Source organism: Muntiacus reevesi, chromosome 1, assembly GCF_963930625.1.
Source record: "Muntiacus reevesi chromosome 1, mMunRee1.1, whole genome shotgun sequence".
Classification (NCBI taxonomy): domain Eukaryota; kingdom Metazoa; phylum Chordata; class Mammalia; order Artiodactyla; family Cervidae; genus Muntiacus; species Muntiacus reevesi.
The window spans coordinates 78,525,753-78,547,686 of NC_089249.1; the positions used below are offsets into that span (position 1 = coordinate 78,525,753).

Consider the following 21,934-nt stretch of genomic DNA (forward strand, 5'->3'; position numbering starts at 1 on the left):
GATGTACTTTGCATGTAAGTTAAATAAGCAAGGTGACAATATAAAGCCTTGTCGTACTCTTTTCCCAATTTGGAACCAGTCAGTTGTTCCCTGTCCTGTTTTTTAAAGGTTCCTTGAGGCCACTGGAGGTGCTGGAGGATGAAACTGGCTGTCCTTCCAACCAGAAGCATGTGGCTTTTGGTTGGAAACAGAGAAAGGATGTTCCACTTTGAACTCTCCTGTTCAGTTGGACCTGAGTCCATAGCTGTATGAAATCGCGCTCATGGTCTTGGTGACCTGGTCTGATGTGTAGATGGGCAGCTGTGGGATGGACATGGAGAGTGGCGACAGTGTTCTGATTTCATGGTGGAGAGTCCAATGCCGGAAAAGAGCTCTAGTCTCAGGATGGGGACAGTAATAGCGGCGGTGGTATCCTGATATCTCAGAGGGCATGTTCATAGAGGTGATATGCTCTGGTTCTCATGGCAGGGACAGGATTTGAGGTGACAGTTCTCCTGTCACCTGTGGGATCCTAATGGGTGGGTGGCAGTGCCAGCTCTGCTCCCATGGTGGGGAAACTAGTACTGCTGATGACGCTTTGACCTCTTGGGGAGGATAAATGAAGGGGGTTGTGTGGCAGGGGGGAGTTGGGATGCCTCTGCCCACCGGGCAGCAGGGGGCCCAGGAGTTGAGCTCAGAGAAGCTCCTGGACTCATGCTGGTTCTTATGTAAGAGCAAGAAGGCTGTCAAGGTCTTTCCTGCAGACACTGCTAACGCACACAGCTGTGGGGCCTCGCCTCTCCCTCTTCCTTTCAGAATCCTGCTTGAGAGACGCTGGCCATAGTGATTAAGTGTCCAATTTGATGGGAATCCTGTTAAGACCCTAATGCTTTTCTAATTCTGGCTAAATCGACATTGGTTTTGTCGATCTACCTACACAAGTTGAGCTTGTTGCTTCCAATTTCAAGTGATTTCCATCTCGTCACTCTGTCTTTCCCCCTTAGCCTGTCTAATCCCTGGGTTCTTCCAGCTGCCTGGTACCTCCTGAGAGGCTTCCTGCTGCCTCTGAGGCTTGGCAATTAGAAACAGACTCCAGCAGGGAGGGCGGCTACGGGATTATTATTGAGGAGGGAGAGCCTGAGCGCAGTGTCCATAGCAACCCTCCAGTGTTCACCTTTACCGGGAGAGGAGGAAGGCAAGGGAAGGCAGGGAGGCAGCGAGATGCCTGCCCTCTTGCATTATTCATATCAAAGTGCTGGGTGCAGAAGGCCTTGGCTGTTGACTTTGCCCTGTGCAGGCGAGGCGGTGTGGGGACAGGGGACTTTTCCCCATCTCGTAGCAGCGACTTGGAGTGGAGCTTGGGTATGGGGTGGAGTCGGTAAGAAAGCAGGCTTCCTACGTGGCGCTAGTTAAAGAACAATGCGAGAGACGCCGGTTCGATCTCTGGTTCCTTCCAGCCCTCTCAGTTGGTGATTTTAAGCTGGCTTCCTTAGGAAGATAATAGTGGTAATATATTCTTTTCCGATGATGGAACAGCTCAAGGAACCTGCCAAATAGGAGCTACTTCTTCAAAATGTTCACAGAGGTGAATCCTGGCACTGGATGTAGCTCCTGGGTCTCCAAGAAAGGAGGCAGAAGGTTAAGGGCGTGGTTCTGTTTGGGGATCTCCCTCCTGGCTTCCTAAGGGGCCTGGAGTGCAGTGCTATGTGTGTGTGCTTCCAGCAGAGGTCGCCACACTCCTCACAAACCCGCCACTGGTTTCTGTGCCGCAGGTGGGTGATGGGTCAGCATAGGCTGTGGCCTCAATCTCAAAGCCAGAGCTGGGGTGGGAGCCTCCAGGACCTTCCTGCTTGAGCCGCCTCTGGCGAACTGGAGTCTGGGGGAGGGCTGATCTCACCGGTTGGCTTGGAAGCCTGGGGCCCAAGTCACCAGCCAGCCTCTGGGGGCCTGTTCTCCACTCTCGACCCGAACTGTAGGAGGGCCATTCATCCAAGGCTACAGTGTGCCTGGGGCCCTGGACTGCCCTGGTTCTTGGCCTTCTCTTTGGCAGCTCAGGTGCCAGTTCTGAGCTTGGGAAACTGTTAGAGGTAATTTTTTTTTCCCCCTCCTCTGAGCCTTTTGGGACTGAGACCAGGAAATGGACTTAATCAGTAAATCTTAATTGAGAGCATGCGCTGTGCTAGGTACAGGGGATTCAGCAGTGGATAAAATAGACAGAAATTCCACCTTCAGGAAGCTGAGTGTCTAGTCGGGGACAGAGGGGAGGATGCCATCACCTACATTGCAGTGTGGGACTGGGAGTGGATACACCTTCCTCTCCACAGGCAGTGGTGTGCTCTCTCCACTGACTTAGCCCTGAGTAGACTGGCCTTTGGACCTGCCCTGACTCTAGGGATGAGGCTCAGATGCTGAACCCTGGCCAAACAGGTCTCCATGGGCTCCACCCCAGCCACCAAGGTCCACCAAGGTCCTTGCACTTTCCCAGTCCACCTATGTATCGCTTTACAGTTTGCGAAGAGTGTCCCCCTATCCTAGCTCCCTGTGAGCCTGACCAGGCAGCATGGAGACAAGATGTTGGTGCCCTGCGCCCATTATCTCATGCATTCTTTCTAGAGATCATATCAGCACCCTTTATTTGACCTCTGTGCATGCTTAGTTGCTTCAGTTGTGTCTGATTCTTTGCGACCCCATGGTCTGTAGCCCTCCAGGTTCCTCTGTCCATGGGATTCTCCAGGCAAGAAGACTGGAGGGGGTTGCCATGCCCTCCTCCAGGGAATCTTCCCAACTCAGGGATCAACCCCTGTCTCTTATGTCTCCTGCATTGGCAGATGAGTTCTTTACCACTAGCACCACCTAGGAAGCCCCAAAGACCTTTAACTCATCTAAAAAACATTCCCATCCAGACTGACTCATTTGGCCAGAACAGCAAGTTCTCACACTGAAGCCATGGAGAAGGGGTCAGGAGAAGCATTAAAAAATGTGTCTCAATTTTCACAAGACAACTGTGGAGGGAGGCATGACTGGATCCAGGTTTATGGGCTCAGAGTGGTGCCGTGTGGTCACCGGCGGCTCTAAAGCAGACAGACTGGACTCCCCGCCTGAGGCTCCTCTGGCTCTGCTGCCTGCTTGCTCACTCTGTCTTCTCTCCACGTCCAGAGCCAGCCTTGCTGGCCACACAGTTTTTGGAGCAGAATTGTCACCCTTCCTTCACCCTTCTCCGTGATGCTGCTTTTATGAAACTTCCCCAGGTCCTTTTGTCAGAGGGGGGTTTCATGGAGAACCTGGCTAGAAGTGGGGGGCAGGAGGAATTGTCCTCTGGAAGGGGATGAAGCCCAGTGGCAGTGACTGAGTGGAGAGGTGACCTGCAAGTGGACGGTCCAGTTTGGCTCAAGGCATGACCTCTTGCCTTCTTTGAGAACAAGAGCAAGCCAGTTGCCTTTCCTGGAACTTAACTCAGTCTCCCCATCTGTAGAATGGGGCTACTAATTCAACCCCACTGGCTTGTTGGGACCACTATGCACAGAGCAGGCTTTCAGTGAACACACCAGGGCATGAGATGTTAAGCTGTACATCTGTTTTGTAGTGAGATCCATGCAAAGCACAAAAGTTTCAGTGTTTCTTCAGCAAAGCAGGATCCTGGAGGAGATGGTATATGCTGCCGTAGGTGGCTAAGAGCGGCTGGTGGGTGCCCTGGAAGCAGGTAGGGGTATGCTGTGGTCTTGCCTCATTCTTTTTGCCATGGCTTGGGGGAGGGTGAGCAGGCTTGAGTTAGGAGAGCCCTCGTCCTGGGTCTGGATGTTCAGGGACTCAGGGAAAAGCATGGATGAGGGATCTACACTTACAGATCGGACTCACGGTGGCCAGGGGTGCAGGTAAGGGGTAAGCATTGTGTCCAGGGTCAAAGTGCCCTGAACTCTCACTCAGGCATCAATTCACTCACTCCCCGATTCAACACACAGTCTGGGTGCGAGGTGAAGTGCAGTGTTGTGTGTGTGTTCTACAATTCACACTACAGGCTCCTGTCACCGAGCTGCTTATGGGTGTAAATTAAAATCAGGGGAGGAAAGACATGTATACAGAGGACTCCAATACAAGGCAAGAGGTGAAAAGTGTCCCCAGAGAGACAAATAAAGTGCTAAGGGAATTCAGAAGAGGGAGATGGTGTCAAACTAGGGGGGAGCAGCTAGGAGGGGGTGTCTGGGAAGTCTTTGGGTGGAGGCAGCACTGTGCTTCCCTTAAATTCTAGTGGGATTGGACACCGAGTGAGGGCTGGAGTGGCGTTCCAGGCAGCATGAATGGGGAACGTGAAAGAGCATGAGTCTGGGGTCAGAAGGATCCGGGTTCAAGTCCATGACTAACTGATAAACTTGAGCGACTCCATTCAGCCTTTCTACGTTTTAGTTTATGGGGCTGAAAGTGTAAAGGCTGGAGCGACAAAAATCTCCCTGGCCTGCTCTCCAGGGCTGCCAGGAAGTGCAAACTTTGTGTGAAAGCAGTTGGAAAACTATAAAGTGCTATGAAAACGCAGGGGCTGTTTTTATTTTTAAAGCATTAATTGATTCAGCAACAAAACTCCTAGGTAAGAACACAGTAATGACTGAACCTGGATGGGCTATACAGCAGTTCAACTCAAAGCTGTCTGTAACCCAATCATCCAGGGTCTGAGGAAGTGTGGTTGATCTTTATACTTTCATTCCTGGAAGGTTAAGGAAAGCCCTTAACCACCACAAACTTTCTCAAAAATCCCACTATTGTCTGTTGTTGTAGACTATCTGAACTCCATCCATCCACCTATTTATCTGTTCAGCCAGCCATCCAGCTAATTTACCAATCTATCCATCCACCCATTCACCTCTCTCGCCATCCATCCAGTAAACCTATAGTGAGTACATCTGTGGCCAGATACCCTGCTCATTGTTGGGGATACAGAAAAAAATTAGACCCCTTCTCTGTGCTCAAGAACTCTAAGCTTAGTGAGAAAGACAGCCATATAAATCATATATCATTACTCTTTTTAAACCCATTTTCAGTTCTATGTTTTTGGGGGTAACAAATTCCAGAGACCACAGATTATGGGATTTTAAGGCTGAGTGATCTTAGAACTCTGTTCTATCACACTCATTTTACTGATGGGGAAATTGTGATTATCGTTTGTTGTGGAAAACAATATGACTTCCTCTTATTTGCCTCCAGATGACCTCTCCAGTTTTCAAGTTCAGTTCAGTTCAGTGAATCTTTATTAAACATCTATTATGTGCCAGGCTCTGGGCAAGAGCTGCAGGTGTGGCAGTGAAGAAGATGTCATCCCTGCCATCAGGGATGTCACAGTCTAGGGACAAAAGGACATACAGAGAGATAATAGCTCTAGTGCTTGATAAAGACAGGGATAGAGGTGAGCACAGGGTACCGAACATACAGGAGAAGGGCCCCTGCTCTGAATATGGGGAGCTTGGGAGAGGCTTCCTAGAAAGAAGTCCTGTGAGCCATATCTTGAAGGGCAAAAAGCAATGTGTTAGATGAAGATGTCCTGGAAAGGCATGCTGGGCAGAAGGAACAGCATGGGCAAAGGCATGGAGCTAGAAATGGCATGGCTTATTGGAGAAACTCCCCGGGAGTAGGAAATGGCATTCCACTCCAATATTCTTGCCTACAAAATCCCATGGACAGAGGGCCCTAGCAGACTATAGTCCACAGGGTTGCAAAGAGTTGTACACTCTTTGAGTGACTGACTATATACTGGAGAAAGCATATATGGTGTTGGGACTTAAAGAGGGAAGTGGTGAAGGATGAATGTGGAGAGGAGGGCAGGGGAAAAATGATAGCACATCTGAGGTAGAGCTGGTATGACCAAAGGTCACCTTTACCTTCCTGGGTTTGGTGAGCATGTCCTTGTTTACTTTCTCTGTCCTCTCTGGGCTAAGAAACTCCAGCACATTCCCTTGGCCTTCCTCTTTGCAGTCTTAGTCACTCAGTTGTGCCCAACTCTTTGTGACCCATTGGACTGTAACCCACCAGGTTCCTCTGTCCATGGGATTTTTCAGGCAAGAATACCAGAGTGGGTTGCCATTTCCTTCTCCAGGGGATCTTCCTGACCCAGGAGTGGAGCCAGTGTCTCCTGCATCGCAGGTGGATTCTTTACCTGCTAAGCCATCGGGGAAGCCCCTTTCAGTCTTAAGAAGCCTAATTCGTGTGAAGGATGAGCCTGTCCTTCAAGGTGTGGGTTTGGATACGCAGGAAAAGTCAGCCTTGATTTGCAAGATTTGCCAGTTCCTATGGTGTAAAGATTTTCAACAGCAAGGCTTTCAAGCTATCAGTGCAACATCACTGGTCATGGAGTTGAGAAGAGATATACACTGTTGGGTTTTATAAGCCAGTACCAGCCAGCTCCAGCATAGCTTCTGGGCTGCATGTGTGGTCTGAAGAGGTAGCCTACTCCTACTGACTTGCATGATGTAGGGACCCTTATCACTCCCATTTTATAGACTGGGAAGCTGAGGGTCAGAAGGTGGTTGTCCTGCCTGTGATCACTTAGCCACTGCCTGACAGAGAGGGGCAGCCTGGGCAGCCTGGCTCCAGAGCCTGAGCTGTGACCGTGATATTGTTCTCTTCCCATTCCAACAGGGTGGGTGTATCGAAGTGTGTGAGCTGCATCAGTGGCGTTAGCCTTCAAGTTCCAGCCCATTTCCAGATGAATCTCCAGTTGACATTTGGCTCTGTATAGTTAGTTCTCCCATCTGCCAGGTGTTTCTCACCCCCATCCATGCTAGAAGGACATACTCTAACAGTCCCCATTGGATCCACCAGGCACAGCCAGGGAGCCTGGAAGCAGGAGGGGATCCAGAAAGGTCAGCTGAGACAGAAGACAGATCATGGTGGTGGAGTGGGCACAGAAATGCCTAGACCTGGAGTCTCTCCCTAAAAATTGGTTTTTCACAGCCCAGATGCTGTGTCTAGCACTGAGAAGCAATAGTAACAGCACATTTCTGCTACTCACGACACAGTAATGGTAATTTGTTATGAAATCATTAAGCCTAAGTATATGATCTGGAGCCTTGAACAAAACAGGTGGCTCTGTTTGGGGATGGAAGGAGGGAAACCAAGAAGACAGAAGGAAAGGAGAGGGCATGCTCAAGGGAGTGAGGTGTGGGAGGGGGTACTGGTGGGCTGGCATGGTTGTGGGAAAACACATGAGACCCCAGGCTTGTGTCTGAGCCCGTGTTATGACTTGCAGTGGTGGGGGTGGGGGTGCAGGGCGGTGTTACCATGTCATCAATAATAATAACACTTCTCAAGATATTGTCTATAGTTGTGATTATTGAGGTTTCAGGGGTTGTGGCTTACAAGTAACACTTAACTCTCAATCATTAGGGCTGATAGGGGATTGGAGAGGTGAGAACTGGCATAGGAAGGGTACTCTGGGCTCTTTTGATGGGAGCTCTGCCCCTTCCTGACCTGGCTACTTGCTGCTCACCATTCAGAACTGCTTTAAAACTTCACTGTGTGTGCATGTTTATGGACCAGTGAGTGCACACCTATGTATATGTGTGCACCTGCATATGTGTATCTGTGTGTGTGTATGTGTGCATGGCTCTCCTACTCTTCCCCCTTCCTACCAGGAAAGCAGCTAGACAGAGGCCAGGGGGAACCAAGAGCCAGGTAGGAAGACATCGCCTTCCTAAAACCCCAGGTATGCCTGGGGAATCCCAGGCCCCCTCTTCACTCATCTCTAAGTCAGTTGCAGTTAGAAATGGAAATGAATTCAGCAGGGTCCCATTTTTTTGGAACTCCCTTTGCACACAGTGGGAGCTTAATAAATACTTGATGATGGTACTGAACCTGGGAAGCCAGCAGCTGTTCCCAGCTCTGACTCTCAGAGCTCCATGGAACAGATCAGATGGGGAGCAACCACGGGGGTTTTCAGTCTTCCTGCCAGACCTCCCGTGACTCCAAGTCTAGCTGCAGCCATAGTCCATTTCACACATCCTACTTTGGGGAGGACAGTTCTTCCTCCACAATTTCTATCTGGCTCTTTCCCACTCGTCATTTGAGGCACATTTATGGAGCCACCACTTTGCACTGAGTATCATAGTGGAAAGGCATCCTGGGAGATGGTATAGGGGCTGTGGGTTCAGACTGACCTGGGTTCAGATTCTATTACCCTTAATTACAAATGGGGTAACATCTGGCAAGTTACTTATCTGTGCTCGAGTGGTTTTTTAAAAAAACAGTTTTCATCTGTAGAAGGAGAATAATGACATAATTTTCATAGGGTTATTGTGAGGCTTAGAAATAACAGATGCTCCTGCACACATATTGCAGGCAGTTCAGTATTTACCTGGGGTCAGAAGGATGTGACCTTTGCTTCTGTGACCTTGAAGTTGTTACTCAATATCTCTGAGCATCAGTTTGTGAAATGGAAACACGATGCCCGCCTCCTTGGGTATTTGGAGTCTGTAGCTGGATAATAGGTGTGAAATAAGCTATCGTAGACCCTGACCATTAATAACTCTTCCTGTTTCTTGCCGCCGCATCAGGGTGCACAGTTTCCCTCCGGACGAGAACCTCCGCTCCTCTTCGCCACCGCCCCGCGTGCGCATACATTCCGTATCGCCGTGGGCTGACGGGTTTCTGCCATACCTGTCAGAGGAAAAGAGGGCAGCTGCTCAGCTCCCGGGTGGGGAGCGGAAACTACAGTTCCCAGCCCTCGCTGCGCCGCCGCCGGGGCTGGGAGCGGAGCGCGGCAGGCCCCTCCTCCGGGGAGGAGCCTATGCGGGGGGCGGAGTTAGGAGGTGGTTGGAGACTTAAGCCAAGCCAATGAGACCAGCTGCTAATAAGTGGGCTTGGCTTACCCTATAACAGTGGCAGGAGGAGGAGAGCAAAGCTATTGAGCCAGCGAGGAGTGAAGCTGAGCCTGGCCTCACACGCTCCTAGAGGACCACCTCTTGAGACAGAGTTCTTTTCCTCCCTTCTTCTTCTTTCTCCAAGCTCCCCTCCTGCCCTCCCTCCCTGCCCAGTACCATGCATTCTTGAGTGGCAGCGTCTGGACTCCAGGCAGCCCCAGAGAACCGGAGCAAGCCAAAAAGAGAGGACTGGAGCCAAGACACTCTGGTCGGGGAGCTTGGATGCCTGGCTTTCTTTGAGGACATCTTTGGAACGAGGGTGGCTTTGGGGTGGGGGGTTGTGCTGCAGGCAATACAGCCCGGCCCCAAGATGGACACTTCTGGGCACTTCCATGACTCCGGGGTGGGGGACCTGGATGAAGACCCCAAGTGCCCCTGTCCATCCTCCGGGGATGAGCAGCAGCAGCAGCAGCAGCAGCCGCCGCCACCGCCGCCAGCACCACCAGCAGCCCCCCAGCAGCCCCCAGGACCCCCGTTGCAGCCTCAGCCTCCGCAGCTTCAGCAGCAGCAGCAGCAGCAGCCACCGCATCCCCTATCTCAGCTCACCCAACTCCAGAGCCAGCCTGTCCATCCCGGCCTGCTACACTCCTCTCCCACTGCTTTCAGGGGCCCCCCTTCATCCAACTCCACCGCCATCCTCCACCCTTCCTCCAGGCAAGGCAGCCAGCTCAATCTCAATGACCACTTGCTTGGCCACTCTCCAAGTTCCACAGCCACAAGTGGGCCTGGTGGAGGCGGCAGGCACCGGCAGGCCAGCCCCCTGGTGCACCGGCGGGACAGCAACCCCTTCACGGAGATCGCCATGAGTTCCTGCAAGTACAGCGGGGGGGTCATGAAGCCCCTTAGCCGCCTCAGCGCCTCCCGGAGGAACCTCATTGAGGCTGAGCCCGAGGGCCAACCCCTCCAGCTCTTCAGCCCCAGCAACCCCCCGGAGATCATCATCTCCTCCCGGGAGGACAACCATGCCCACCAGACCTTGCTCCATCACCCCAATGCCACCCACAACCACCAGCATGCCGGTACCACCGCCAGCAGCGCCACCTTCCCCAAAGCCAACAAGCGGAAAAACCAAAACATTGGCTATAAGCTGGGACACAGGAGGGCCCTGTTTGAAAAGAGGAAGCGACTGAGTGACTATGCTCTGATTTTTGGGATGTTTGGAATTGTTGTTATGGTGATAGAGACCGAGCTCTCTTGGGGTTTGTACTCAAAGGTAGGGGCTGCAGTTTCTCTTTATACCTTTGAACAAAAGGAATATGTAGGTAGCAAAAGAGAGAGAGAGAGTGGGGGAGAGAGAGAGAGAGATTGGGGGAGTGAGAGATGGTGGTGGTGGGGAGAGGCGTTTGCTCAATTTTATCGAACACTTAACTTCCCATGGTTTTCCTGCTTAATCCGGGGAGAATTCATTCCTTGCTTCCCTTGGAGGGGGGACATCCCCACACACTGTCTAATTTGCGGACTCTGTGTTAGGGAGGATTAAAGAATCCCTTCTGAGAAATCATCTTTCCTCCTGGCTCACTCGTACTAAAGCATAACCCAGCAGCTTAACGCACCAATTAATTCCACTCTGCCTTGATGTGCCTGCCAGTTCCTGTGACTTCCCTCCTCTCCTCCCCTCCCTGCTCCACTCCATTTTCCCGAGGATAAAAAAGAAATAAATGTCTGGGTGGGGGGTGGGGATTCCATGCCAGTCCTTTCCCCGTCTTCTCCCTCTCTTCCCAAGTTTCCATTTCCCTCCTCCTCCCTGAGAGACTTGGGGCAAAATAGAAAAGCACCGGTGATTTGGCGTCTCCTGGGGTGAGGAGGGGCATGGGGTGAAAATACAGGCGGAGGAAATCAGCGGTCCTTTCCCTCAGGAAAGAGGACTCAGAATAAACCTGCTGCTGCCTCGTAAACACCCCCTGATAAAAATGGCTACAGGTGTTACCCGGGCAGAGCAGATGGGCGCCGCCTTGGCATCAGCGGCGGTGGCGGGGGGCGGAGTGCCTCTCCTTGGGATGGAATGACAGGGTTTCCCGGGCGTCCCCGAGAGCCCGCGCCCCCGGCTCAGCCCCAGTTCTCCCCTCCCACCCCAACTCCTTCTTCTCGGGGATAAATAAGGATGAGTGTGTGCGCGAGTGTGTGAGTGCGCGCCCCGATGGAGAACGGCGGCGGCGGCGGCGGCACCGGCTTTAGCGGGGGAGCTGGCCCCGCTGCTCCAGCCTCCGTCCAGTCCCCAGGCGGAGGAGGGGGCTTCTCTCCCCTAGCGGGCTTGGAAATCGCGTCCTCCAAGGGAGTGGGGCTTGAGGAAGGTGGATTTCTGTCAAAGCTCTGCTTGCTGGGAGCCCTCCTGCTGCGAGCTTGAAGGCTTGGAGACCTGGGGAGTCATTGGGCAAGTGGATTTTTTTCCCACTCTACCCTTCACCCGCAGTTTACTTTGTGTGTGTGTGTGTGCGCGCGCGCGCTTGTTGCTTGGATTTCTCTACTTATTTGTCATTTTGGGCAGGGGGTGGCTAGGCTGGCCAGCGGGTAGCTGGGAGGGGCTCAGCTGTTGGGGTTTTCAAATAGAGCTTGTTTCAGGCTGGGCACAGCTGCTGCGAGACTGTCACATTCCTTGTTGAAATCCAGCCACAAAAACCTGGGAGGTGCTGATCGGATTTCCCCCATTCCCAGCCTCTCGCTCTCTGAGCTGGGGATGGCTAGATCTGCCTGCTCTAGAAAGGGGTGGGGCAGACCTGTCAGATGGCCTGAAGAGCCAGAATGAAGACTTCCAGGGGGAAGGTCCTGGCTGCTCAGAGGGCATTGCCCCAGCTCTGGGCAGCTCCCGGAAGTCGCCTTCGTCTCTGGAGGTCTAGGATTTGAGCCCCTCAGTGAGCTGGAGCGAGCGGGGTTTCCCCTGGAATCGCAGCTCACTTAGTCATTCCCTGTAATGAGCCTCTGAGTCTGCAGGTCTTTCTGCTTGCTGCCTTCTCCCGCTGGGAGCTCCAGGAGAGGGGGCCACTGGCTTCGGCAGGCCCGGCAGCCACCCTAGGCACAACCCCGGCCCCCTCCAGGCTCCCCCTGGGGACCAGGAGCCCTTGCTGGGGGAAACTGATGCAGGCCCAAGTGCTGGGGGGTGGGGAGGAGGGGCAAGACCGGTACCCTCTCTCTTGGTGAACCCCTGAGCTCAGGGGAATGGCTCTTCCTTGAGACAGCTCCCAGTGAGGGATCTGTCTGTGCACGTTTGTCTCCATGGGGTGGGAGGGTTGCTGCTGGAGCAGGTGGCTCCCTGCTGGAGTATCCGGGGAAAGGGGCTTTCCCAGAGCCCGAGAAAGCAGACTCTGGGGCAAAGGAAAGTTGAGGGGATCCAAGGGGCTGGGCTTTGCCTAATTTTAAACTGATGACCCTCTGGCTGATGGATGCATGGAGGGGAGCAGCAACCCAGAAAGTCTTGCTTGCCTCAGCTAATTAGGTGGCCACTTCCTAGGCACCTTGCGGTTGGTCTTGGTGTGCTGAGCAGGGCTCACTTTCACCTGCTCACCAGCCCTCCCATCCTCTATCCAACCAGGCTCTGAGTCACTATGGAACAAGTATTTTCTGGGTGTCTGTGTCAGGCCTTATGGGCCTAGTAGGGGGTTAGGGCAGCTATTGTCTCTCCTCTCCTGGAGGCAAATAGGGTTGTTTTAAAGAAGCAGAGCAGAGTCTGAGTCCCAACTCTGCCACCTCCAGTGTGTGATCCTGGACAATCCATGTAGCTTCTTCGAGCCTGTCTCCCCAGCTGTCAAGTGGGGAGAGCAGGATGCTCCATGAATGACCTATTGCTATTTTTTTTTTTTGGACCTATTGCTATTGTTGTTGATGATGGGAGAAAAAAAGATGTCTTTATCCTCTGTTATTTAGCTCTGGCTCGAAATTAGTTGGGGCCTTGATATGCTTGGAACCAAGACTTGTCAGTGGAGTGAGAAGTTGCATCTTGGAGGGGAGAACTTTGGAGAACGAGCTGGGTCTCCTGATTCACATGCATGCATGTTAAGCCGCTTCAGTCGTGTCTGACTCTTGTGACGCTGTGAACTGTAGCCCACCTACGTCCTCTGCCCATGGGATTCCCCAGGCAAGAAAACTGGTTCTCTTCCAGGGGATCTTCCTGACTGAGGGATCAAACCCTAGTCTCTTATATCTCCTTCATTGGCAGACAGGTTCTTTACCACTATTGCAACCTGGGAAGCCTGGAAACCACCTATAACATGAGTCTGTTGCAGGGGAGGTGAACCTTTGTTCCTCAGCCTTGCAGAGAAAACAGATTCTGTTGTGACAAGAGGGTTTAGGTCAGAATGAAGAATCACCAGCTGGGGGAACTCAGAGACAGTCAGTGACCCTGGGGACGGATGGCTGACAGCCTCTTTTGCTGGAGAACTCTGTGTCTGGTTGGTTTGCTGACTGGTGTGGAAGCAGGAGGATGGACAGATTGGATTATTCTGTCCTGATGGTGACAGTTCCCACTCAAAGGCCCTGGGGAGAGGGACACACTTTCTCTTCCCTAAGTGATGAGATTGCTAACCTTGTGTTTGAGCTGCCGCTTTCTGTAGTTTTCTGCTCTTTTTCATGGGGCTGTGGCCTTTATGTTTGCCGGTCTCTGGCTGCTATCTGTTACTGGGGGAGGAATTCACCACAGAGGCCTGGCTCTCTTGAGAAGAAACGGCGTGACCCCTGAGCATAGTCAGTTCATGCTAAAGGGCGACAGTGCAAGGAAGTAAAAGAAATCAGGATGGAATGGTCCTCGGCCTCCCTCTCACAAGCCGCAGGTGATGATGGGAAAGGAAGGTGGGCTGAGGTAACAGGAGAGCTGTTTGTGATCACACCCGGGCCGTGGCTCCTGATGGTTATTCCCGATCCAAACGAGGGCGAGGTGTTTTCTTTACGGGTGGATTCACCCTTGAGGACTTGGCCCACAGTGGGGCCGGGTCTAGATGTCCTGTTGAGGAAGGAGTCTTAGTGGAGTCTTAGTCTTAGTATACTGCCTTAGTGCTGGTTAGGGCTAAGGAATGAGGCTGTGGGGGTCCGCCTTGGCATGCTTTCTTTTCCTGCAGAGCCAGTCTGAGCCACACCTGCTCCGGCATTATACTGTGCTCTTTCGGGGAGAGCTGGGGGCTCGGTGGCTGCCCCCTCCCCACCTTGCCATCCTGCTGGTGCCAGAGCTGGTGCTTCCGTCCAGCGGGGGCGTCATCAGGGGCCTTGTGTCTCAGCGGCCTCCGGTGTTGGGTGGTGGGGTCAGTCCCGGGGAGGCTGGGAAATGCTGGGGCAGCAGAGTGCCTGTTTTGCACAACCTCAAACCACTTCCCCACCCCCGGCCTCACAATCTGAGTTTCACCTCCCAGGCAGAGCCCATCCTCTGCCCACTCATGCCCTGCTCCCGCCATCCCCCCTCAGCTTCCTGCCTCTCTGCTCTTCCTCTCCCCTGGGGGCCTTGTTGCTGGGGTCATCCAGGCCGCGAGTGGAGGCGTGGGTATGCCGGGCTTCCCCGGGGCTGCCTTGTCTACTCCCATGTGTGGCTTCCTTTCTTCAGGCCGCCTCGTGGGAGGCCAGCCTGAGAAAGACAGGCTTCTCCCTACACCCCGGGGAGCTCGGTCCCCTGGCTGTTCACCCTTCCAACGGGAGTGGGGTCCTTTAGGGCCAACTGGTAGCTCTTCAGTGACCTCACAGAGGTCTACCCCCAGCCTCTAGCTGGAATAATTGAGTGGGTTCACTGGTCCTAGCTCTTCTGTTCTCCTGCCCTCCCTGTCATGGAGGGCTTGTTTGCAGACCAGCGGCTGATGCTGGGTGCTGAGTGAATGGTCTGCACCTCCTGCCAGACCCAGGAGCCGCTCTGGGGTAGGAGGGTGACTGTGGGGAGATATCCCGGTGTTTGGGAGCAGATGCCACAGGGTACTCATGTCTGTGGTTTCCAGCATGTTGTGAAGGTAGGAAAAGGTCAGATTCCTCTCCCTGGAGCCTCCCTGTGGGACAGGGAGCAGAAGGCAAGATACTTTTTTTTTTTTTTTTAAATTATTTATTTGGCTGCACCGGGTCTTAGTTGCAGCATATGGGATCTAGTTCCCTGACCAGGGATTGAACCCATGCCCTCTCCATTGGCAGCACAGAGTCTTAGCCACTGGACCACCAGGGAAGTCCCAGGAGACTCTTTACAAGCAATTGGCTGGAGGCAGGCACTGGGGAGCCAGCCACCCAGGCCCGAGGCATATGCTTTATGATCACAGGTTACACCCAGTGTCTTGGCCCAAGGAGGTCAAGAGAGACTCTGGGAGTGTGAAAGCCAGCCCGTTCTCCCACCCAGGGTGGTGGTGACTCTATTTATAACCTTGGTGGACAGTCTGCAAATGAGTCAAACGTTTGTAACCCACGGAAGGGACAGCTAACTTTTATATATGCTGCTCTTTTGCGTGTCATGACACTATTTATAACTGTCCCGGGGGAAAGACTTCATAACACATCCGGACTTCCTTTCCCCACAGGCAGCGCTCCCTGCTGCTCTGGCCCTGGCATCATCGCTGGGGCATTTATCGGCTGCATGGGCTCATTATAAGCCTGGTGCGTGGCCTTGTATTTCCCTTACTGAGCTTGCAGGAAGGGGGATTTGTGGGGCCAGGGTCCACAAAGATCTGCTCTAAAACATAGATGGAAAAGAAAAACAAAATGAAAAGAAATTGGAGTAACCTCTGTTGAAGCTGAGGCCTGGATGGAGATGTAAAATCAGAACTGAGAGCTTTGGCTTTGTTGCAGTTATTTGTAAGCACATTTGGGGAAGAAAATGAGTATGTGAGAGGGAGAGAGAGGGAGCGAGAGGAGAGAGAGAGAGAAGGGGTGGTGAGGGGCGGCTGTGTACTGATTAAATACTGCCTTCCTCAGCTCAGTGGCAGGCGGACCAGCACATTCATTCATTCGTAGCTGTTTTTCTTCTCTTTCTTTCAAAACCCCAAAGAGGGAGAGAGAAAGAAGAAAGCCTCCTAGTCCTCTTTAAATAATGAGGGTGGGGAATTCTAAGACTGCACTGTTCTTAGGAGCTGTGGGGAGGAAAATTCTAGTGCCTTTTTTTCTGGTGAGGTAAGTCCGGAGGAGGCTGTTGGGTTTTGGGGTGCCCCCTCCCCTCCCCTGTCATTCCACCCCCAGGAGCTCAGCTGGGATTCGAGAGAGCAAGGGTGGAAGGGGGAGTTGGGGGCAGGGACCACCCTGCTTCGTCTCTGGGCCTGGCCCTGCAGGGGCCATGAATGCTGGGTGACAGGAGTGGGGAGGCAGGGGACATTCGTGCCACACTGGGTAACCTTCTACTGGAGAGTCCTGGAGGTAGGGGGTGGTCACAGCCCCCTGCATAGATGATGTCACGGGGCCAAGCGGACACTGCTGGTGGGTAGCAGCACTGGATTAAGAACCCAGGGCCATTAGACTCCGAAGTTTAGGCCTTTCTGCTTGCCTGCCTGCTGCTGGAGAAATTGCTTATCATTCTTAAGAGACAAACCAAGGTTTATGGGCCTAAGAGCTGTGATGCAAAACGTGGGGATGGGAGGAACTTTACCAAGGGCCGAGAAGTGGCTTGATGGAGGGTGGGTACCAGTGCAGGCACCCAGAGGACAGTGTGGGCAAGACGGCGAGGGGGCGGGGTCCTGGAGGCAGCCTCAGTCCAGGGTGACATGTGGACAGGTCCATGGTCTGTCCTCCGCTGCCTCCTCACTCGGAGGCCCGGTAATACTGCTCTGGGGCGATGCTGGCAAAGCTGAGAGGGCAGAAGGTGTGGGGATTACAGGAAGAATAGCAGTGTATCCTGCAAGGGCCTGGACCGGGTGGGCTCCTGCCGCAGCTCTGCAGAGCTCGCCCTCCACTCCCTGAGAGTCAGCAGGACACGGCCGTGCGTGGCTCTCTGGCCTCCGGGCCCTCCTTTCCTCTTCTCCAGCTCTGACTTCAGGGCTCCTTATTGGAGTGACCCGTGTGGGCTCAGCATCTTATGTCTCACAAGGTATTTCCATGTTTGTTCCTCAGGATCCCCACCTTAGCCCCGGGGGTCATTTCAGTCTGCAGTATCTCACAGATGAGAAAGCTGAGCTGTAGGGGGCTTAAGTGGCTAACTCCTGGTGCCCGTGTGAGGAGAGATGGGTCTAGAATGAAAGCTCAGGTCCCTAGTACCCTACTCATCTCTCTGTTCCAAACCCCACCATAGACCTCTTCTGGGGATTTGAGTGAGGGAGACTTCAAGGGCTTCCCCATCCCTGCTTCTAGAACTTTCTTCTGCATCAGTGAGTCCCAGTTTCCTACTTATTTAGCTCTCGTCAGCAGCAGTTACTGTTCAAGGAAGGCCTATCTTTGCTTTAAAGGAGCCCTGTAGAGGTCCCTCCACCTCTTGCTTCTGACATGCTGTGTGGCCTTTGTCAAGTCCCTTCACCTCTCTGGTCTCTGATTTTCCAGCTCAAAAATGAGGGCTGAACTCAGATGCTGAGCTCCTTTCCTGCTCCAAAACCTTCCGATTGCACTGAACGTACATTTGTCCTGGCTTTATCACCAAGATGCCAAGCTATAGTCTTCCAGTTCCTGTTCTCAAGGGGTGCTGGGCCTGCACCCAGGCGCAATCCACCCAGGTTGGGCTGCAGTTTCTGCCAGTGGTGTTGGGAGTGCTGAGAAAGGATGCAGTCATTCGGGATGTTGGGGGGCTCCCTGTAGGAGGTGGGATGGCCCCTGAAGGGTTAGACAGACCAAGATGGCAGGGTCACGGGCAGTGGGCCTTTCTGAGAGAGAACGTTGGCAGCCAGGTTGGCGGGTGCAGAGTCGGGAGGGAACAGAGCAGGGGCAGCATGGAGGTATCCCCTACGTGGTGTCCACGGCGCAGGTAGGGAGGAAAGGAAAATCTGGGGTTTAATATCCAGTTGATGACTGTAATTGCCAGGGGCTTGAGTGCTGAAGACCCGCGACTCTTCTTAGAGGAGATACCATTTGGCCAGAGGTGGCTTGGCATAGCAGTTGCGGCCGTGGGCTCTGGGCTCACTCGGCAACCTCCTAGTGGTGGGTCCTCAGGGAGTTTCTTGAACCTGGGGCCAGTTTCTCAGATGTTCAGAGAGAATCAGGCCTGCCCATAGCATACATGGTACCCAGGTCAGAGCTGGGCATACTCTAAGTCCCGACGTCCATCAGTGGTTGCTTTTGTGAGAGCAGTGATTAGAAGATGCTCCTGTTAGCCCAGAGTCCCCACCGCCCCAAGAGTCGTGGGGAGGGTCGGGGGCATGGGTGCATACATCACCCTCCACACAGGTGGCTGTAGAAAGGGGCTCTGGAAGCGGCGAACACTTGTGGAAATGCTGCCTTCTCATGAAATCAAACGACTTCACTTGGGGTCCTGTTTCTGACTGGGTCCCTGTGGGTAAGTCTGTAGGAGAGGGAAGCAGACTGTCCCCTGGAAGGTGGGGCTGCGGCGGTGGCCCGGCTTGGGCTTCTGGAGCCTTCTAACCTCATGAGACCCAGTTATTCTCCACTCAGCGTCAGCAGTCTGTGGCCTGGGCACATTGGGTGTGGACCTACAAACCGGACAGGTGGAGAGAGATCAAAAATAAGCCCAGGGAGCCAGGCCAGAGGCTGAGAGGACCGAAGGAAGGTCACGGGGACACGCAATGACCAGGCAGAATGAGGCTGAGAGCATGGGGTGACAGGGATAGGGCCAGCCAGGAAGCCTATCTGGGATAGAGCTGGGCAAGAAAAGAAAGGCTTTCCTGATGTGTCTTCAAGGGAACACAGCTTTTTTTCCTCCAACACTTGCAATGGGGTACCTTCTTGAATCCAAAGCTCGTAGGGGTTTGTGAATCAATCTCCCTAAACAAAATGTTCTCTCTACCCTTTCTGCTCTGCGTGCGTGCTAGCTCACTTCAGTCATGTCCGACTCTTTACGACTTTATGGACTGTAGCCCGCCAGGGTCCTCTGTCCATGGGATTCTCTAGGCAAGAATACTGGAGTGGGTTGCCATGCCTTCCTCCAGAGGATCTTCCTAAACCAGAGATTGAACCTGCGTCTCTTACATCCCCTGCATTGGGAGGTGGGTTCTTTACCACCAGCGCCACCTGGGAAGCCCCCTTTCTGCTCTGGCAGGTGGTAACTCTCCCACCCAGGCTTCAAGGAGCAGAAAGACCAGTTGGGTCGGGGAGGGGTGTACCAGGGGATCGGGGCTCGCCCTGAGTGGAAGCCATTTTTTTTTTCAATAGGCCTAGTTGCAAGGTAACCAGAGTTGTATTCTGAGCAGAGCCGTGTTAACACTAAATGAACAACATGCAAATGATGTGTGAAATAATATGCAAATTGGCATCTGTTATTTTTGAGGCAGTGTGTTGGGCATTTTTCTTAAAGGACAGGCATTATGCTCAGTGTCAAGTGAACAGGAAGTTGTCTTATGGGACGCTCCCCTAGTAGCTGAATGGGCTGGTACCTGCCCCTCAGGGTTCACGAGCACCAGACTGGCCAGCCAGCATCTTCAGGAATCATTGGTGTTTAGCTTGAGCTGATAGATGGGAAAGCCCAGGAAGCTGGGGGTTGTGGCCAGGGCCCCCTGGCAGACAAGGAAGAGGAGGAGGCAGGTGATCTGGGTGATCGTGGGCAGCCGGGGAGAGACTGCACCAGGGGCTAATGCTGGTTGGCCATAAGGCCAGTGACTCACAATCTCTGAGCCTCAGTTTCCCCATCTGTAAATGGAGAGAGTGGTGTTCGCCAGCCCAGTGAGAACTAAACGTGATAATGGTTGGGTAAGTGGCCAGCCCAGTGGCTGGCACATCCCGAACTGCCAACAAATGGCAGTTCTTCCTAGCGCCTCTGCCTGAGTTGGCACCTGCCCGCGTCCTCGCACGGTTCCACCAGCAGGGATTTTTGCACAGCCTTTTCTCCCTTTTAAGAAGATTTCTGATTTTAACAAATTGGGGCTTAGCCATTTTCTCTCTCTTCTGGCTTCCATCGGGGAGGATGTTGGCTTGCTCAGCCGGTCCCCAAATAGCTCCCACAAGTGGGGATGCCCAGAGCCACGGACAGAGGTGATGTCACCTTCCTCCAGGATGAGGGCTTGGGCTGGGCATGTTGCTGTGGGTTGGGCTACTGCCTGTGGAGGGGCTCAGAGCTGGATGGCATTGACAGGCTGACCCGGAGAGGCCTCCTCTGGGGACAGTCGCTGGCGTATCTGACCTGGTGTGGTACCATAGCTCCCTGAAGGGCCAAGCTCCGTGGACCCACCATGTGTGTGCCAGCCTGCGTGACACAGCCCCTGTATAGGCCTCCTACCTGCGTGAGGAAAGGGCAGAGACCATCCTCCTCTTTACAGGACCCCAAGGCCCAGAGAAGTTAGGTAACTTGTCCGAGGCCACTCAGCATTGTGAGTGGAATCCAGGAATTCTGCAGTTTAGTCCCACTGAACACCCGCTATATGGCAGGCTCTATTCTAGTTTCCAGGAATGCAAAGGTCTATGCCCTTAAGGATGCAAATCAGCTATAGGGGTGTCTCCTCAGTGAAATGTGTTACTCTCTGCATTCTCTTTCTAGAAGGGTTCAGACTTTCAACACAGACCTGGATTCAAATCCTGGTCATGTGCTATTGACCTGTGTCGCCTTGAGCAGTGGTCTCTTTATCTGGAAAGAGGGATTATAATTCCTTTTGCTGAGGGTGGAGGTGGAGGATTCAACTTGGCACAGACCTGCCTATTAGGGACTCTTTTGTCTACACTGCTCCATGGCAAGCTTTGCCATGCTGTTTCTTTTGAGTGTTCAGGGGCCATGGGATTGTAGAAACCCTTTAGAGTTGGGCCCATGACTCCCTACCCTTTCTGCTCTGGGCTGGATTAAGCATTCAGCTCTGTCAAGACGCTCTCCCCTGCTCCTGAGGGGCTAATGATGCTGAGCAGGGTGGGAGGACGTTTTGGTACAAGAAGCCAGACTGTGTGCCAGCGATGGAGAGATCCCTCAAGAGTGAAATGAAATTGATGTGAGTAGAGAGCAAGTTCAGGATGGAGCTTGAGTCATGAGGGTTTCCTCGAGGGTGGAAGGGACCATCTATGATGCATCTGTTCTCAGCAGCTCAGCAGAATGCCCCACTCTTACAAAATAGAAACTTCTTTCCCCTTTCATAAAAATGACTCCAAAGTAATGCTCTTAGTCAGGAGTGTAAAAAGGAGCAGATGGAGGAGTAGAGGAAAATGAACATATATCAGGGCCTACTGTGTGCTTTTATACACCTCCTCTCATCTAATCCTCGCAACAATCCTTGTTTTACAGATGACTGACCCAAGGCTCAGAGAGGTTGGTGACTTGCTCAGGATCTTACAGCCAGGAAGCGGTGGTCTTGGGTCTCGAACCCAAGAGTGGCAAAATGCAGGCCTTGTGTGGCAGACATGTTTTTGCAGATCACCTCCTGGCCCGGGGCTCTTTCGAGCCAAAAAGCCGTTCTTGTTCTCTCCACCCTTGCCCACTGTCACTGTCTTTTCAGTCTCCTCGGAGCCTCAGTGGATGATTTGAGCTCTGGAGGAAGGGGTGGAGGGGAGGAGAGAGAAGGGGAGGATGTCAGCTTGGACACAGGGGTCTGCTGAACCTTCAAGAGGCCTGGGCACGTTGCCAGGGAAGACTGGGCTCTGGGGCGGAGGATGGCCCCTGCGGGCTCTGGCAACAATCATGCTTTGGTGTTCTTGTCCCAGCTCTGCAGCTGCCCGGCTATGCAACCTAGGTGACAAAGTTGACCTCTGTGAACCTCAGTCTTCAGCTCTGTGAATAGGGATGACGATGTGGGCCATGAGGAGCCAATGAGATCCAGTACCAAATTCATGGTAAAGGGCTGGGGCAATGCCAGCTGGTTTTTATCATTAATTTTCTCATTGTACAACCTGAAAACTCTAAACACAGACGTAGTCTCCAAAACCCAGAGGACTAGATAGAGTTCCCAACCTTGTAGACCCTTCCTGGCTGTACCATCTGTGGCTGGCCTGGCCAGCAGGCATCTCCCTGGGCCCATCCCATTTCATGAACAGTCCAGTGCGCCCCTGCCCCCTCCACCCCATCTCCCCACCATTGATCCCGCTCCCAGTTTATCCCAGGACCAACC

The 21,934-nt window shown here is 53.2% G+C and overlaps 1 protein-coding gene across 2 annotated transcripts in view; it reads left to right on the plus strand.

Annotated features, from left to right (window-relative positions):
- The first annotated feature begins 8,879 nt into the window (after positions 1-8,879).
- KCNN3 (potassium calcium-activated channel subfamily N member 3) overlaps positions 8,880-21,934 on the plus strand; it is a 163,762-nt gene continuing 150,707 nt past the window's right edge. For both annotated transcript variants that reach the window (XM_065903309.1, XM_065903300.1), the window contains exon 1: positions 8,880-10,092. In XM_065903309.1, the coding sequence (XP_065759381.1) occupies positions 9,190-10,092 (903 nt within the window). In that variant the 5' untranslated portion in view covers positions 8,880-9,189. The remainder of the gene's footprint in view (positions 10,093-21,934) is intronic.